The sequence below is a fragment of the Selaginella moellendorffii genome, unplaced genomic scaffold, assembly GCF_000143415.4.
Source record: "Selaginella moellendorffii unplaced genomic scaffold, v1.0 SELMOscaffold_55, whole genome shotgun sequence".
NCBI lineage: Eukaryota > Viridiplantae > Streptophyta > Lycopodiopsida > Selaginellales > Selaginellaceae > Selaginella > Selaginella moellendorffii.
The window spans coordinates 862022-878644 of NW_003314316.1; the positions used below are offsets into that span (position 1 = coordinate 862022).

General features: G+C 46.0%; 6 protein-coding genes across 6 annotated transcripts; 4 read left to right on the plus strand and 2 right to left on the minus strand.

The window, feature by feature from the left end:
- Nucleotides 1-1407: 1407 nt before the first annotated feature.
- LOC9662046 (zinc-finger homeodomain protein 2) lies at nt 1408-2482 on the plus strand. The gene is made up of 2 exons (XM_024687959.1): nt 1408-1547; nt 1668-2482. The coding sequence occupies exon 2, from the start codon at nt 1671-1673 to the stop codon at nt 2424-2426; it is 756 nt and encodes a 251-aa protein (XP_024543727.1). The 5' UTR covers nt 1408-1547; nt 1668-1670; the 3' UTR covers nt 2427-2482.
- On the minus strand, nt 2350-3576 carry LOC9662047 (ATP-dependent Clp protease proteolytic subunit 4, chloroplastic). Its single transcript, XM_002982878.2, has 3 exons — nt 3136-3576; nt 2582-3071; nt 2350-2527 (listed from the first exon to the last, which is right to left on the minus strand). The coding sequence occupies exons 1-2, from the start codon at nt 3552-3554 to the stop codon at nt 2585-2587; spliced, it is 906 nt and encodes a 301-aa protein (XP_002982924.2). The 5' UTR covers nt 3555-3576; the 3' UTR covers nt 2350-2527; nt 2582-2584.
- A 121-nt stretch (nt 3577-3697) lies between these two features.
- LOC112350914 lies at nt 3698-5612 on the plus strand. The gene is made up of 9 exons (XM_024687957.1): nt 3698-3763; nt 3811-3990; nt 4086-4231; nt 4283-4426; nt 4485-4580; nt 4638-5137; nt 5191-5268; nt 5326-5484; nt 5540-5612. The coding sequence occupies exons 4-8, from the start codon at nt 4321-4323 to the stop codon at nt 5449-5451; spliced, it is 906 nt and encodes a 301-aa protein (XP_024543725.1). The 5' UTR covers nt 3698-3763; nt 3811-3990; nt 4086-4231; nt 4283-4320; the 3' UTR covers nt 5452-5484; nt 5540-5612.
- Nucleotide 5613: 1 nt separating this feature from the next.
- LOC112350913 lies at nt 5614-7072 on the plus strand. Its single transcript, XM_024687956.1, has 3 exons — nt 5614-6282; nt 6350-6829; nt 6881-7072. Exons 1-3 carry the CDS (start codon nt 5634-5636, stop codon nt 7051-7053), a joined length of 1302 nt encoding a protein of 433 aa, XP_024543724.1. The 5' UTR covers nt 5614-5633; the 3' UTR covers nt 7054-7072.
- A 5-nt stretch (nt 7073-7077) lies between these two features.
- Nucleotides 7078-9743, plus strand: LOC9662351 (pentatricopeptide repeat-containing protein At4g02750). Its single transcript, XM_002982762.2, has 2 exons — nt 7078-9339; nt 9387-9743. The coding sequence occupies exons 1-2, from the start codon at nt 7103-7105 to the stop codon at nt 9397-9399; spliced, it is 2250 nt and encodes a 749-aa protein (XP_002982808.2). The 5' UTR covers nt 7078-7102; the 3' UTR covers nt 9400-9743.
- On the minus strand, nt 9604-11935 carry LOC9662048 (auxin response factor 7). Its single transcript, XM_002982879.2, has 3 exons — nt 10171-11935; nt 9910-10094; nt 9604-9838 (listed from the first exon to the last, which is right to left on the minus strand). Exons 1-3 carry the CDS (start codon nt 11623-11625, stop codon nt 9745-9747), a joined length of 1734 nt encoding a protein of 577 aa, XP_002982925.2. The 5' UTR covers nt 11626-11935; the 3' UTR covers nt 9604-9744.
- Between the last annotated feature and the right edge of the window lie 4688 nt (nt 11936-16623).

Here is a 16623-nt window from a genome sequence, read left to right on the forward strand (position 1 = left end):
TAGTTAGCCTTCCGAAAACGTTACAAACGCAGAAAGATGATGATCAAGTTATAAGATGCACAGTCTCGAAACTGCATCTGGAAAAAGATTTGCTTGGACTGTCCAGGTACCCATTCTGGGCAGCCAGCCTCCTTGCAACACCTGACTTCTCATGCACTCGGCCTTGAGGAATGGATGCGTCAAGAAAATGATGGAAAGAATCGCAAATCTGGAAGCGGATGTGGGACTTGAGCGATGGACTGACTGTGTGCATCAGTTCAGAAATCTCAATGCGATTGTGGACGATGAAATGTAAGTTTTATGAAGACGTTGTTTGTCCTCGATAGGATACATGACCGAGAAGGAAATGGCGCTGAATGCTTCTAAAACAAAAGGTTCGTGCTGTGCGCTGGCTAAGTATTACTTTGTTTCGGTTTTTCCCTTTTTTTTCGTTTTTTTTTTGAATTGAAGAACAGGTATTTGTTGATTTTAACGCATGTCACAATTGACAACACATGATCTAGTGTGGAGCTTGAAATGGTTTTCGAGAACAGCGTCATCTCTTGGACAATGCTGATGCTCGGCTGTGTGGTGGAGAATGGGGAGGAAGAGCTGGCATTGGAACCCTTGGAGCTGGACAATCAAGTGTAATTCGTTGCTGCTATCAAGGCCTGTGCTGCTCAAGCCGAGAAAGAAGCTGGAGTTGACAGTTGCCAAGCTCTCTACCAGTATAAAGCTAAAAAAGTTGAAGGAGATAGGGCTGGAGCTCAAGGCCACTATGACACAGACATGTTTGTAGGAAAGGATCTTCTGGAACTATATGCGAAGTGTGGAAGCAAGCTCAAAATTAAAACGAATTAGAGAAAAGTTTAAGAAGAAACCTGGATATTTTAGGTATATCCTATCTTCTATAGGTTTTCTGCTTTGATGTAATCTTTATAAACAAATATTGCGAATGGCAGAAATCCCAGCATTTTTTAAAACAATAAAAACTAAGAAAAAATATAATCATTTTTAGATTAAAAGAGAAAACAATAATAATAATCTTGAACATAAGTTACACCTCACTCACTTCACCATGGAAATAGATATAATAAACAGTTTCAAACAGTCCAAAATATTTACCATAGTTTCACAAAACTAGGAATTGCGTTATTTCAATCAATAAGCAAAATTAAAACATTATTTTTCAAGTTTAGACCATATTAAAATAATTTTAAGTTTGATTTATATAGATAGATAGAGAGACATTTTTAAAATCACCGTTAAGCATGGAACTATGCTAATGTTTCCTACTCAATCCTTCTAGAGCATCCAGATTAATGTTATTTCAATGAATAAGCAAAACTTTTAGACCAAAATAAAATAATTTCAATAAAGGGGCGGGTTAATAATATGAATTAGTTCTAACAGTAAACTGGGCGTTTAGGGCACCATGCTATTCTGGGCATCTTAATTCTGCGTGGTTATTCTAATCCAAGGCGATAAACGCCGCCGTTTAGTCTTCCTTCCCAAGGGCAAGGGCGCGACGAAGACGACGAACAAGAGCGCGAGGATTGCAGCAACAGGTTTAGCTTAAACACTCGCGCTTTCCTCTCTCACTCTAGATTCTAGATTCTAGACCTAGGAAGACGAGCTTTAAAGGACAAATCCTCAAATCCTCCTCGCTTTGCTTTGTTTACCTCCAGGTGATGGACTCGACGCTCAATCCTCCTCTCCACGACCACGGCCAAGACGAGAGCAAGCATCGCGGCGGATCACCGGTGCTCTACAAGGAGTGCGTTAGAAACATCAACGCCGAGAATGGAGGAGAGGAAGTTCACGATGGATGCCAGAAGTTCACGGCCGCCGGAAAGGACGGAAGCCCGGAGGCGCTCAAGTGCGCGGCTTGCGGATGCCACCGGAACTTTCATCAGCAGGAGAGTGAGACCCCGACAGCGATCAAAGGTTCCGACTTGACGCAATTCGCCGACGATATCCTGGGGGTTGTCAAGAAGACGAAGCGCAAGAACACTCACCGGGCCATCAATCTGGCCACGCAAGTCCTCGAGCACGTCTCCAAGCTGCTCAACATTCTCGCCCAAGTGATCGACGATCCCGACGACACTGGCAAGGTAGCAGCTAGTGGTCAGAACAGCAAAGCAAAGGCGAAGGAAGAAAAACGAACCTCTTGCGAAGAGGCGCTGGCTGTTGTTGTGGCGTCGTCCAAGGACAAAGCTCAGAGTCCGGATGATAGCACTCCAAAGGAGAAGCGAAAGAGGACCATCTTCAGCGCCGAGCAGCTCACCAAGCTCGAAGCTCTGGCCGAGAGTGTGCACTGGTCTCTGGGAAACATACCCAAGGATCAACAGGCGAGTGCTGCCATGGAGATCGGGATAACGGTCGAATCGCTTAAGTACTGGTTCCACAACAGGAAACAGAAGAAGAAGCCAACCCGGAAGTCGTGAGCTTCTCTCTCTGTGTATGTATCCTAGATAGAATTCAAAGTCGCTCGAATCGAATTTTGTCTTTTGCTCTCTTTTACGTCAATACCGCTCCTCCAAAAACTCTGGTGTCAATCAAGCTGGTAGTGATTCGGAAGAAACAATAAATAGAAGCTTACCTTTCAAAAGATTTCATCATCGGGAATTTGAGGCTTCAAAAACTTCATAGGATCCGCTTCTGCATCCTTGATGTCACGCCTTCTCTCGATCTTTTTCTCGGGCATAGCAGGCACAGGAATGATGTTCTCTTGGTCGATAACACCATCGATCAACCCGTACTCCATAGCTTCCACTGCCGACATGTAACGATCTCTGTCTATGTCTTTCTCGACTTGCTCAAATGGTTTCCCAGTTATCTCTGCGAGGATCCGAGTAAAGTTGTTCTTGTGGAACATGATCTCCTTGGCCTGGATCTCAACGTCAATAGCTTGTCCGCTAGCTCCACCCATAGGCTGATGCACCATGATGCGTGTGTTGGGCATTGCAAAGCGTTTCCCCTTTGTCCCCCCAGCGAGAATGACCGAAGCAGTGGAAGCCGCTAGACCAAAGGCGATCGTCGACACTTCTGCTCGGCAAAGCTGGATCGCGTCATAAATTCCCATCGCAGCACTGCAACACCAATCAGTCAGGAACCAAAAGCAGGAAATTTTGTTTTGAAAAAAACTAGAATTACCTCACAGACCCCCCAGGACAATTGATGAACATCCTGATCTCCTTCTTGGAATCCATCGCGTCCAGCAGGAGAAGCTGGCTGATGATCGCGTCCGCCACGAAATCATCCAGCTGATGCCCTAGAAAGACCGTTCGCTGCCTGAGCAACAATCCCATGACATCCGCCTCAGCAGATTTCTGCCCGGGCGGCGCCGCCGTGCTGGCCACAGCTCTCGATGTGTCGCCATGGACGAAATCCAGTGGAGCCATCGAAATTCCCAATGCACTAGCGCTCAATCTAGCAGCAGCACGTACCGTGAGCGGCAGCCGAGATCTCCTAGCGCTGATGCTCGTCGCGCGCAATGGCTGATCAAAGCTGTGGATTGGCGAGGAAGCGCATGCCGCCGCCGAGAGCGCCATGGACGCGGCTCTTGCCGCCATAGCCTAAAACCCTAGGCCTGTATTCTCTTCTTCCCCCTACATTCCGAGCCAGAATGGCGAGCGGATATTCCCATTTTGTTTTCACGATCCTTATTAGGGTTCCAACGGCCATGGAGGAGATGCTCCAAATGGATGAGATGCTCCAAATGCTGCGGTACTACGAGAAGGCGCGATCGGAAGGAATAGCCGCCGAGAATCTGGAGTTAGAGGTGAGATTTCTTCCCGCGATCTGGTATAATCTTCGTTTCTTTCGTAGGCGCTGCTCTCCGCAATGCACCAGCATGAATCCAGAGCTACTAGTGATGATATTTCCGGGACAAGGAGGCGAGAGGAGGATGTGGAGCGGCAAGAAATTCTTCCCAAGCCTTTCTTCGTTGTGAAGACGCTCAACGAGAAGAAACAGAAGGTTTTCATCAACATTTGTGGATCTGACAAAGTAAGGGTTTTCTATCTTCTCTTGTGTAGAGAAAACAAAACTTTCTAAGCTAAATCTTCTCGGGGTTTTCTTGTTTTTTCTTCACGAATTGGCAGACCAATCGTGCAGATTCCTGGGCCGGAGGATTGGGAGGAAGGAATTCCTCCATCCGTGGAAGAGGCATTAGCTTCCAATGACGAATCAGTTCACAACATTCGTCTGCCGTTAAGCTGTTCCGACCCGCTCATATCTTCCGATCATTGTAAGTTCTCAGCTCTCGAGTTCTTGGCACTGAAGTCTTCTTTTTTTCTAGGTGGAAAACCGTGTCTTGTGCACGATGTTGTCTACAACATGTCCGTTGTGGAAGTAGCAATGCGTGACAAAAGGCTGAAGGTTTTCATGATCGATACAGCAATGTCATGGATCGGACAGAAGTACAGCACTGAGCTGAGCGCTGGTTTGGCCTTTGAGTTTCCTGCCTATGCATAATTCCTAACGACGTTTACGAATTCTAGAGTTTAAGCTGCCAAACATGAAGTACAAAGGAGATTCAGTTCAAAAGCAGTACATTCGTGCCGGTCCCAAGGGTCCTTTGATCAGTGAAATACCAGGTAAAGTTTCTTCCGTGATTGAGGCTGTCTTTCGTATAACCTTTTCGCTCGCTTCAGATGTTGAGGCCGAATTAGAACCGTCATTCCCTTTGCTGGCAAAAAAAGATCAGCTAAAAGCTGATACCTTGGGTTCCAAACAGCAAGGAAGCTTTCGACAAGCTGATGCACCTTCCAGTAACGTGCAATCGGAGGTGAAAGCAGTGCATTTGGTGACAGAGACGATTCAGAACGAGCGATCGACACTGCCTCGAGTTTTGGAGAACAACGCTGAAACAGATGATCCGGCTACTTTGGCAACGATGAGCTTTGTCAGTGAAGAAGACATAGCAAGGACAGCCAGAAAAGTCGCGGAAGAAAACACTGGAGTTGACAGTAGCAGATTAATCACCTCGACGCCAAGTAAGGTGGAGGAGCAGCAAACGAAGCCTGAAGTTTACGAAGAAAGGCCAGTTCCTTCAGCCGATTTTCTCGAAAAGCCTCAGCTTCCAGCCATACAGACCGAGTACCTTGGGCGTCCAGTGGAGTATATATTCCTTCACATCTCGTTTCCTCAGGAGGTAAATTTTTGTTTTTCCTTTGCTGCTAGAGTTTCTCATGAATTTTTACGCAGGCAAACCTTGAGAACTTACAAGTTTGCTCGAGCAACACGGAAGTGTATGTCGAGATACCAAACTACGAAGCAATGCGGGTAAAAATTCGTGATTTATATCCATTGCCTGACCAAAAGCTCGAAGTTTTTCTCCAGGTCCCCCTCATGTTTCCAGTATCGTCAGAAAACGCTGAAGCAGAGCTATCTCCAGACAATGCCGTGGTAACGCTAAAGCTACCATATCTCGGCGTCAAGGGGCTATACTGTTGCGGCAATCGTTAGAGATGGACGGCCGAGATCTCTTCTAGCGCTAAGGTACGGACGGTCACGATTTCTTCTCTTTCATGGTTCTGTTGCCGCCACTTTTTAGGGCTCGTTCATTCCGCTGATAGCAGCGCTTGGACGCGACGATATTTCGATGCTATGAGCACGGCAGACGCAAGATTCTTGCGGAATTTGCAAAGATGCCTGTCCAAGCGGCTCACGATTTGGAGATTTCCAAGGCAGCGGCTCGGCTCTTGACAATGCAGCACCAGGAGAAGCAGCACAAGGATCCAGGTTCTTCCTCCCCGATCTCTCCTTCCGTTTCTCTATTCTCGCCATCGCCATACATCATAAACTGCAAGAGGCGCGCTTGCGGTGGCTGGGACACGATCGCTGGAGCTGCTTGGGAAGGGAAATCCAGGGAGGAAGTCGTAGGCCATGACATCTTCGCTGACGCCGTCCAAGTTCAAGAAAGATTTGTCGTCAATCCGGGACAGCCAGGTACTTGTAGGATCAGCTCTCTCAACGATCAGCTGGTAGAGCTCAAAGACGCGCTGGAAAAATTTATTTCGGAGTGCTCGTCGAGCAGGCCTCAGATTTCTCGGGAGGAAGAAAGGGGCAGTCCCGATGGTGGAGGTGCCACTGCTGGGGTGGATTTTCAAGCTCTGCGGGGGAGAAACGTCCGGGGAAAAATTCTGGCAGAGATTCTTTCGTCCAGGAAGCTGACCAGCATGAAGCTAGAGATCGATGAGCTTTCTACTACCACTCCCAAGGCCGAGGATGACTGTCGGAGCTCTTCCGGATCGCCGTGTGACGAATTTTTCGATGCTCGCGATGCTTCTTCAGAAGGTACGCTGCTAGAATTCATTTTTTTTAGAGATTCTAAGCGACTATTTTTTCTTGTTGGTGGCGCTAGGCTACTCTTCAAACGAGGACGGATCGACACGAAGACACAGGAAACAAATCTCCAGCTCGCCGATCGACCCTGAGCTTGTCCGCCAACTTCACATGGAAGTCAAACGGCGAATGCAAGCGGAAGAGGCATTGCATATCATGGAGCAGTGTCAGGAAAACATTGTCAGCATACTCTTGTCGCCGGCTTGTCCGACACCTCCGAGATCCAGCTCTCCCCAGCCAGTGTCATCGGCAGCGACAATCAACAACGGGCTTGCGAGCTTGATTGAAGAGGACTGGCAGGACGAGAACTCCTTTCGAACAGTCATTGCGACAGTGATCTCGTCGGCTCTCCTTAGAGGCGTGATCCGGCCGGACGAAGCCGAGGCGCTGGAGAAGCTCCTGGAAACTAAAGACCGTGAGAGTTCTCGACTGCGGCGGAAGCTAAAGTTTTTCGAGCACGTCAACAACGAGTTGTCTCGCAAGAACCAGGAAGCCATAGGTAAGTTTTCCGTTTAAGACTCTCTGAAGTGTTCTCAAAGGCCTATCTCAGAACGCGCGCGGAGAATCAGACGGAGCAGACAAAAGTGGCTAAGCGTCTCGGCGAAATGCCTTGCGGTTGGAGTTGCCATTGGAGTGTCCGGGACTTTGCTCTACTGGTACTTCCCTTGGGACAGGCTCAAGTCTGCAAAGAAAGAAGTCGAAGCTCCTCCGGCACAGACATGACTACTAGGTTTGAGTTACATAGAACGCCAATGGGTTGAGGCTGGCGGGCATGGGCTTCGTCACCCCGAGAAGGCCGCGCTTGTTAAGTAAGATGGGAGCTCGAGGTGTTGCTACTGTACGCGAGGCAGTGGCTCAGGAAGAGGAGGTAGTGGCAGCAGGGGACGTCAGGATACCGTTTGGACAGCACCAGGGACAGCCTCTCAAGTCTCTTCCGGAAGGCTACTTGAAGGTCCTTGCGCGCATGGCGAGATCAAAGTGGGGGTTGCTAGCGGAGGAGGTGCTCAGCGAACGGGGAAGCGTGGATGGGTGCAGGCAGAAGGCGAACGCAATCTTAGAGCAGGAAGCCTTTGCTCGCCTTCTCAGAAATGCCAGCAGTTTAGAGGCGGTGGAGCTGGTCCGTGCCAGGATCGACGAAAGCGGCGTTCGTCACAACGCCGAGCTGCTCAACGTTTTGATTCAAGTCTACGGCAAGTATGGATGCCTGGTAGAGGCAAAGCAGGTTCTAGACGGCATGCGCTATCAGAATGGAGAGTCGTGGAACACCATGATCCTCATGTACGCTCAGAATGGACGACTGGAGGAGGCCAAGAGGACTTTCGATGCAATGCCAGTTCGAGACGCCGTCTGCTGGATCACGATGCTGAGGGCTTATGCCGCGTTCGAACTTCCAGGACTCGCCAGGGTAGTGTTTGAAGCCATGCCAATGCACGACTTAGAATCAGCGACAGAGATGATGGAGGTCCTTCTGTCGAAGGAGGAAAGACATCGAGTGAAGCTGGTCTTTGACGAGATGGTGGAAAAAGATGTCTGCGCTTACAACAGTATGCTTCGTGCATATACCCAGGAAGGGCATTCGAATCGGGTGAGAGCCACAGCGGAGAAGATGCCAGAGTGGGACGTGGTGACGGTGAACACCATGCTTCAAGCGTTTGCCAGTGAGGGGTCTCTGGAGAACGCCGAACGTTTGTTTGACGAGTTTCCTGAGCGCAACGAAGAGACCATCAGTATTATGCTGAGAGCATACGCCGCGTCCGGATGCTCTGAAGCAGCCCAGGCAATGTTTGATCGGCTTGTACGTCGGAACGAGGAGCTCTGGACATTTCTAGTCACCGCGTACTCCAGAGCCGGGCAAGCAGCGGAAGCAAAGTTGGTGTTTGACAAAGTTCCTGGCAAGAGCGACCTTTCGTGGGCAGTCCTAACTGAAGAGTACGCCCAGAACTTGCAGCTGGAAGATGCAGAGGCCGTGTTTGACAAGGTTCCGAAGTGGAGCGTCCGATCGTGGATTGCTATGATATGGGCCTACGCTCAGAGCGGTCACGAGCAAATGGCCCGGATCATTTTTAACAGGTGCTCGACTTATGACGCGGGGGTCTGGAACGCATTCATTGCAGGAATGACTGTGCTGGGCCGTGCCAGAGATGCGATTCAACTTCTCAGAGGTATGAATCTGGAAGGTTTCCCTCCGGATAAGTTTACGTTCCTCAACCTTCTCAATGCTTGCAGTGCTGAGTGCCTGGCCAGGCAAGGTGGTAGTCTTTTCAAGGAGATGGTTGCTGATCATGGCATGACTCCGTGGAAAGATCACTACAGTGCAATGGTCGAGTTGCTGGGCCGGGCCAAGTATTTAAAGATAGGACAAGTTCTCGCCAACAGCATGCCATTCGAGCCGGATTATGCAACGTGGAAAGCTCTCTTTCATGCTTGTCGGCACCACCGAGACTTAAAGCTTGGACTGCGAGTTGCAAAGGAGCTTATTCTCTTGGATAGACACAACGCCCTGCCGTATACTCTGCTAGCAGAATCATATGCAGCAGCTGGCAAGCAGGATAAAGTGGCTGTCATCCAACGCGTGATGGAGAAAACTGGAATTAAGAAAAACTATGCTGCAAGCTGGATACTTGTCAAGGGCAAGTTCCAAAACCTCATGATCGGAGATGCTGGACATCCGGAGAACAGCGAGATTCGTGCTCAGCTCAGGGAGCTGGTTGACAAGATTGGGAAGGAGGGATACAAGCCCGACACAACGCTGGTACTGGATAAGAACATGTCCGAAAAGGAGAGGGAGGACAGTTTACTTGATCACAGTGAGAAGCTTTCGCTTGCTTTCGGCATGGTCAGCACCAAGCCTCGGTGCCCGCTTCGAATCATCAACAGCTCGAGAGTATGCTCCGACTGCCACAATGCTCTCAGGTTGGCGTCGCTAGTAACTGGCCGGCTCATCGTTTTAAGGGACGACTCTCGGATTCATCACTTTGAGCGAGGCAAATGCTCATGCAGGGACTTTTGGTAAGAGCCGATGTTTCTTTTCGTGGTATTAAAAGGGTTTCCTGCAGCACGATGCGGTGAGATGGAAAGTGACACGAATTTTACACCTGAAGGTGCCTTTCACCAGAGGAACAGATCGATATTTACATTTGCAACGTGAGAAAACTGTTCCTCGGGCGCGGCGTGGCTGGCGCAGAAGGGAAAAGTCATCGTTCTCATTGGAAAAGGGATTGGGGTCAGAGGAAGCGGACGAGCTGCGAATCTTGCTAAAGTTTCACGGCATTGGGAGGCAAGATTTTTCTTCCATTTTGATGGAACCTTCTGCCAATACATGATTTGAGGAGGAAGGGAGGAAAAGGTCGGCATACGTTCGTACGTATGGTAGTGTAATCGAGCACTCAACTTGGTTTCGACGGTTACTTCTAGCTATACAATTTCGGCACTCCGTTCGTCGCTCGTGTAGTAAGAAACTTCTGATGGTGACAGAATGCGGATCCCTCGAACAGAGCTGACGAATTCTCTGCAAGCAAGTAAAGTAAGTATCCTTTTCATTTCTGTTTTCTTCTCTAATAAATACTAAATGTGACTTACTCCCAGGGATCATCGCCAACAAGCAACAGATCGTTCTCCTTGTCCACGAAAACGAGCTGCCATCCGTTCCTCTGATCGAGTTGTCCATCCAATCCAAACATTCTCGACAATTCGGCCCGGAGTTCGACGTAGTTCTTGAAACGAGCCACGTCTACGGCCCTTCCGATCGAGCCAAGCTTGTACACCTGGAAGTCGATTATCACGAAACAACGATCAAACTCCGAAAGGATAAACTAAGAAGGCAGGAAACGACGGACGGACCTTTGTGAAAGTTCTTTGACGCTGATGCTGAAGCTGCTGCTGCTGCTGCGGAGGCTGGTGGATCGGTTTGGGCTGTTTGGAAGAACTATCAGCGACAATACAACTATCTGGTGAAGATGACGAGACAATGTTCTTCAAGTCGGCAATCACCTGATCGACCACCGCGGGCGACGGGCTCAGAGGCATGTTGTTCTTCACGGCGATGGACATGCCTCCCTGGCTCCTAAAATTCCCGGAGGGTGGCATCATCATATGAGAGCCGTTCGCAACACCGGGACCAATACTGAAACATCCCCCGCCGCTCGTTGTTGCAACTGGAGTTTGGGGATCCTGCTGCAAGATAACGCTGTTCTCAGGACTCATGAGCTCTTGGTGAAGGTGGTGGTGGTGATGAAGCTGCTGCTGCTGTTGGTGGTGGTGATCCAGCGCTGCGGTGACATTTACGGTGCTGTTGAAGTCACCACCTAGCCAGATTCCTGCTCCGGACCCAGCCAAATTCGCAGCGAGAGCTCCTGGAGGTGGCGGCGACGCAAACCACTTTGTGGTGGCGGTGGAAGGACTGGATTTGAGGGACTGCTGCTGCAAGTCCTTGAAATCCGGGACACTAGCAGTGCTCCTCATGGGGCTGGAGGACATGGTGGTCACAGGCTTGCTCACAGGCTTTGGAGGTGGAGTGGAGGGAAGAATCACAGCCGGAGGTGGTGTGGAGGAGGAGGATGGAGGATTGATGAGGGAAGAGGGGAAAATCACAGGAGGAATGCTCATCATCAGCTGTTGAGAAGGCATCATCATGATCTTGGAGGAAGAACAGGAAGCTAATGGATCCACCAGAGCTACATCACTGGTTGTGGAGATTGAGGAGGAGAGTGGATGCAAAGATGGGGGATACAAAGATCTGGTGTCAAGCATGGAGAGTGGGCTGTTGGTGGTGAAGCTGGGATTTTGGTGGGATTGGAAGGATTGTGGTGTGCTTGGAGGATTGTTGGTAGCACCACCACTGCCAGTGGTGATTGTGGTTGTGGCTGCTACTGGTGGATGATACTTGTGGTGCTGCTGGCCAAGTTTGGAGGTGTCAATACTGCTCCTGATTTCTTGGAGGGCGATTGCTGCCATGGCCCTTTGCTGCAAGCTGAGAGCAGCCCCTGCTTGAGCTGAAGTTGCTACCACTGGGATCTGATCACTTGAATCTCTTTGCTGCTGTTGTTTTTGGTGCTGCTGGTGTTGATGTTGTAGTTGTTGCTGCTGCTGCTGATGGTGATGTTGGTGTTGTTGTTGCTGATGATGTTGTAATCTAAGAAGCATTTGATGATCTAGAAGTTGCTGCTGCTGTTGCTGCTGCTGCTGCTGCTGCAAATTCATACCTTGGGGATCTTGAATCCACGAGACTCTCGACATTTTCCTCAGCTCCTCTTCGCTCGAGATACTGTTCTTCCGCTTCCGTGTGGGACAGTCCATGCTGCTGTCGCTGCGGTCTTTTCAGTGCTCATCACTAGGCACTAATGACGATGATAAGCCGTGCTCTCTTGTTATGTGTGTGTGTGTGTGTTGGAGAGCAATGCGAGCACTTGCCGGATCAAGGCATTTGCTGCCGGATCGCCATTATGGGATGAGCAGTGCCTTGCCTACAAGAACGCACGGTTTGGGGATTCTAGGCCTCCTCGCAAAGGCTAGAGTCGGGTACACACACACACAGAAGGAGACATACACGCACAAGACAAGCTTATATGATCTTTCTTTTCATCTATCTTATTTTCTCTCTCTTCAAATCTTGAAACTCCTTTTCTGAAGAATTGCTGAGCTTCTGCGCTGCTGCAGTCAATTCCAATCACAGCGCTTTACTACTACAAAGAAATGCCTTAGATGCAAACTCTCTTCGCAATTGGGGTTACATGGAATGCTCTCTTTCGGGGGATGGATCACTGTGGATTGGATGGCTTCCAAAACAGACACGCAATTTCCAAGTTGAGTGTGTGTGCGGGCGTGAATGTGGGGACATTGACACCACATGAATCAAAAAATTGACACCTCCCAGGAGAGCAACGCTGGCTGCCTGCCAACTTTGAATCGTCCAAACAATGGGGCTTTGATATCATCCATCCGTACCGCGTCGGTGGATGGCCCTGGCATCTCTCTCTCTCTCTCTCTCTCTCTCTCCTGTGTTCGAATTTCCTGGAAGAATTGGGTGAATGTTTTTGCTCTCTGCATTTCATTGGAAGATTTTGGTGAATGTTTTTACTACATTTTTATTCTTTCCTATATTTTGGCTGGAGGGATTGCTACTGGCTCTGATTGTGCCCTACAGCGACACTCTTGTTTCCCTTACAACGCAAAATCACCGACTTTTAATCTCTCTCCGGAAATCCTCCTCCACTTACTTGCAAGCACCGGTCCACACAACCTTAGCAAAAATCAAAGCTCGTCTGCTGGCCGGGAAGGCCAACGGGCATTTTGTCTTTATGGTTGCATGTAGCGCACACCAGACTGCGCAGCTGTATGTTGGGACCCCACGAAGGAAAGAAAGTGAAGACTTTCGTAAACACATAAGTTGCTGTATTACAAACTTAACCAATATTAGCCATCATTGGAAAATGAAAGAAGTTGGGTTGGGAGACTTGTCCTTGTTTGCTGCTGTTTGTATGTATGTGATTTAATAAGGCTGTCCTGTTTCTTTTGATATACATATATCATTTCTTATTAGTTTTTTTTCTGGATCTGGCCTGGTCCTCTTGCTGCTCCTTCTGCTTCTGCTGCGGCTGCTGGAATGCCCTTTCAGGGCAACTTCTGTCCACTGGCTGGTTGATGATGGGTATATCACTGGTGGGTTTCCAAAAGAAATGCTACGGTTGTCGGGCAGAAGTTGCTGCAGTTGCCGAATCCGTGCCATTGAATTTTGCTGATTACAACTCAATTACAGAGGGAAAAAGCATGAGCCTGACAGCATCTTAATCGATTGGCCGTGCACAGTTGCACAGTTACTATTTTGGCACGGGTTCTTGACTTTTGCAGTGGGATTTGAACTGGATGTGATCACGCATGGGTGAGAAAATTTGCAGCAATCCATCCGTTGACTCTTTCGCAACTTCTCTAGGCGTTGTTTAAGCTAGATTTCTGTGTCGTTTCTCAGGTGACAGGAAAACAAAGCACGCAAGCAAGAAAGCGAGAAGAACAAGCAAATGAGGGACAAAAGAACCACACACTGTGGCTTTTGTTTTTATCACACTATTACAATATTGGAGAAAGTGTTTTCAAATCGTTAATGATACTTAATTTCGCTTCTGCAAGCCTTCGTGGAAGCACAAAAGCCCCACTCCCTCCAACATGGTTTGGGATTAGAGGCCGGTTCTTGTCGGAACATCGTCGAACTTACAAGAGACAAAGCTGGAAGTTGGTTGTTTCGTGATCATGATCCCATAAGCAATGCCACTATAAAATTTGTATTCTTTCTGGTTACACAGTCCCAAAATACAAATTGTATAGGTTGATTCATCATCACCAGACTTTTGACCAGTTCTCGTGAGACAAAATCAAGTTTCATAAAAAAAAAATTAAAAATCATAATTTTCATCATGTTCTTCTTGTTTTGTTGATATGCGTCGTCTTCCACGTACGGAAGCGGGACATATCTCATCTAGCTGATGAAAGAGAGCGAGAGAGGAAGACAGCTTCAAATTTATTTTATATTTTTAATTCTTCGATGGACAACAAGAGCGTTGATGATCTCTCTATCAATTAGCTTTTCATAGTTTCAAAAGTTACTTACTTGGAGTCAAACTGATGCCAAGTTGGAAAGTCTCCAGAAGTCAACATCATGAAACCCGAGTGGATATGACTGCTAGCTATATAGAATGGCATTCATCTTCTTGATCTTACATCTCTATCTGGGGGCCACTCTTTGAAATCCCTTGGCTACAAAACCTCCAGCAGTCCTATGGACAGCTTGGCGCCTTGTCTCCTTCTGGAATTTTCTGTCATTATAGGTTAATATTATTACTGGTTTTAGAATTTCCATCATGTTTAGTAAAAATACACATTGTTCCATGTGTATAGTAACTGAGGGGGGAGGAATACCTTGGGTAGGGGGCATGGCAAAAAATTATATTTATATTGCAATATATTTCAATTTAAAACACATGTGTGTTTGAATTGGTTATACACACATGTTTGACTCACAAAAAAACCTTTCCACTTTTTATCAAAACATATATATATTAGCATGCACCACATATAGATTCTTAATCCATGTAAGTTTATTGTCACATTAGCATCTTCTTCTTGGCAAAATGATTAATTTATCAGCCTGATAGGAAGTGCAACTAAACTATGCATCATAGACACTACCCACAATTGGCAATAAGCCTCCACATATTGGTTAATATCCACTACCAGCTGCGCCAATTTAGTAACACCATTACCACACTAGAGTATTTGATTAGAGCTCCTGATATTGTGGGGGCACTAGGCATGCACTCACAATCTTTAACAGCTTCTAAAGTCTAGCTGATCTCTACAAGAATTGTGAATGTAGCATGTATTATGAAATGGTGCTCAAGCTCTTCACTAAGAACAATGGTTTGATCTAGGAGAGTAGAATCCCACAGTAGCAGTAGATATTGGATGAGGTTATCAACAAATAGACAAAGATTGTGGTATGGTGTGTTGAATGAGCTATAGTGTGAAATCCTACTGTCAAAAAAGAGGAGATGGCATGGCTACACACGTGGCATGAAGTGTTTGTATATATGACATGCCTCCATGCACTTTGCATGTCCCATGCAAATATTATAATGCACACAATCACTTTTAGATTGTTATTATAGCAATCAAAATATGATTCTGTGCATATTAATTTTGTATTAAATTAGAAAAAAAAATTATATTCACACATGTGTAAATAAAAGATACACCAATAATATATTAGTTGCCAGGAGTGCTTTAATGGCTATCTATATGACTATATGGTTATATATAAAAAGAATAGTTACAAAGGAAGTACTTATAGACTATACTTGTAATATTTAAATCATCTTGCTATGTATTCTTGCCATTCTTGCCAAACTTAAAAAACAAAAAAGAAGATGTTGATGTGGCAAATAAACTAACTTCATACATAGCCATGTATACTTATATATATATATATATATATATATATATATATATATATATAAATATATATATACGCCTAGAAATAAAAGTGGGAACCAAAAAATTATTTTATAAGCCATACCTGTTTGTTTAAAAAATTCAAATACATATGTGTTTTAAATTGATATATATTGCAGTATAATAACAATGAATATTTCTGAGTACAAAATCCTCAAAAGCCAAACTTACCTTTATAGTGGCTTTAGAAACTAACCCTTAATCTTAAAACCTATTCTAGGTATAAGCCCATTTATATGCATAACAAATCTTGAGTTCAAATCCTATGAGCAAAGATTTAGGGTTTGATTCTTCTTATGGCTAATAGTAGTGAATATACTCTTTAGTAACTCTTAATACTCTTTAACAAAAAGATGGTAAATACATGACATTATCCCCCCCTCTAATGAGCATTGAGTGGTAATAAAAGTGGCTTATGACCAGACTTAAATAGATATTACCAATGGAAATTCATAACTAACTCAGAAGCATGAGAAGCATGATTGCTAAAAGAATACTCAAGCTAGTCTACTAAATAATAGAGCTTGCTCATTAACCTCTAAAAACTGCCAATGCCATAGTAAAACTTTCCACTAGTATGGGTAATTGCTATACTTTGCTCCATCTTAACAACACTCTTACACCCTCTCTTTAATATCTAAGAAACTTGAGTAGTCTACCAAACCCTAAATCAAAGGCAAGTGTTTAGTTTTATACTAATTAAAATGGTTTTTAGAGAAATACTTACGATACTAGTACTTTAAATCTGTAAGTGACTAAATTTTCCATTAGTATCTCCACATTATCAACTTTATAAGCTTATATCTACAATATATTCCACTTGTACATGTCTTTGCTAAAACCATGCTTTGCCATTTGTTATGTTAACTATTAGTGATGTCCATTTGTTTCATTAGTAGTCTAAAACTGCTCATACTATCAACCTATTTTTCCAAAATCAGAACATCCATTCCATAAATGGTTATTATATAACCACATCTTAGCATCTTTAGAATGTCTAAGATATAAGGGAATACTATCCTCCCATATCTTTTCTTTAATCCCCATTAAATCCTTTTCTAATCATAGTAATGTTTGCCAATATTGCCACTAGGTTAAGGCCTAAAGGCCCCATTAACTCCCAACACATATAACCACACTTTTAGTTATTAAGCAAGAGGACCACGCCTTTGCATTTTCACAATTAAACATTTTGGGATGACATTTCAAAATAGCATAGCCTAATGTGAGCCTTATAGGTATTCCCTCCACCTTCAGGCACAAAAGTGCCCCAAACACATAACTAGAGTAAGG

Excerpts from the sequence above, each read along its gene's own strand:
- LOC9662351 (XM_002982762.2), top strand. The coding sequence starts at position 7,103 with ATGGGCTTCGTCACCCCGAGAAGGCCGCGCTTGTTAAGTAAGATGGGA.
- LOC112350914 (XM_024687957.1), top strand. The coding sequence starts at position 4,321 with ATGTCCGTTGTGGAAGTAGCAATGCGTGACAAAAGGCTGAAGGTTTTC. Across the intron at positions 4,427-4,484 it reads CAGCACTGAGCTGAGCGCTG|AGTTTAAGCTGCCAAACATG; the intron begins GTTTGGCCTTTG and ends TACGAATTCTAG. Across the intron at positions 5,138-5,190 it reads ACATCTCGTTTCCTCAGGAG|GCAAACCTTGAGAACTTACA; the intron begins GTAAATTTTTGT and ends ATTTTTACGCAG.
- LOC9662048 (XM_002982879.2), bottom strand. The coding sequence starts at position 11,625 with ATGGACTGTCCCACACGGAAGCGGAAGAACAGTATCTCGAGCGAAGAG. Across the intron at positions 10,095-10,170 it reads GTCAAAGAACTTTCACAAAG|GTGTACAAGCTTGGCTCGAT; the intron begins GTCCGTCCGTCG and ends ATCGACTTCCAG. Across the intron at positions 9,839-9,909 it reads GTTGGCGATGATCCCTGGGA|AGAATTCGTCAGCTCTGTTC; the intron begins GTAAGTCACATT and ends ACTTGCTTGCAG.
- LOC9662047 (XM_002982878.2), bottom strand. The coding sequence starts at position 3,554 with ATGGCGGCAAGAGCCGCGTCCATGGCGCTCTCGGCGGCGGCATGCGCT. Across the intron at positions 3,072-3,135 it reads TGTCCTGGGGGGTCTGTGAG|TGCTGCGATGGGAATTTATG; the intron begins GTAATTCTAGTT and ends TTGGTGTTGCAG.
- LOC112350913 (XM_024687956.1), top strand. The coding sequence starts at position 5,634 with ATGCCTGTCCAAGCGGCTCACGATTTGGAGATTTCCAAGGCAGCGGCT. Across the intron at positions 6,283-6,349 it reads TCGCGATGCTTCTTCAGAAG|GCTACTCTTCAAACGAGGAC; the intron begins GTACGCTGCTAG and ends TGGTGGCGCTAG. Across the intron at positions 6,830-6,880 it reads CAAGAACCAGGAAGCCATAG|AACGCGCGCGGAGAATCAGA; the intron begins GTAAGTTTTCCG and ends GGCCTATCTCAG.
- LOC9662046 (XM_024687959.1), top strand. The coding sequence starts at position 1,671 with ATGGACTCGACGCTCAATCCTCCTCTCCACGACCACGGCCAAGACGAG.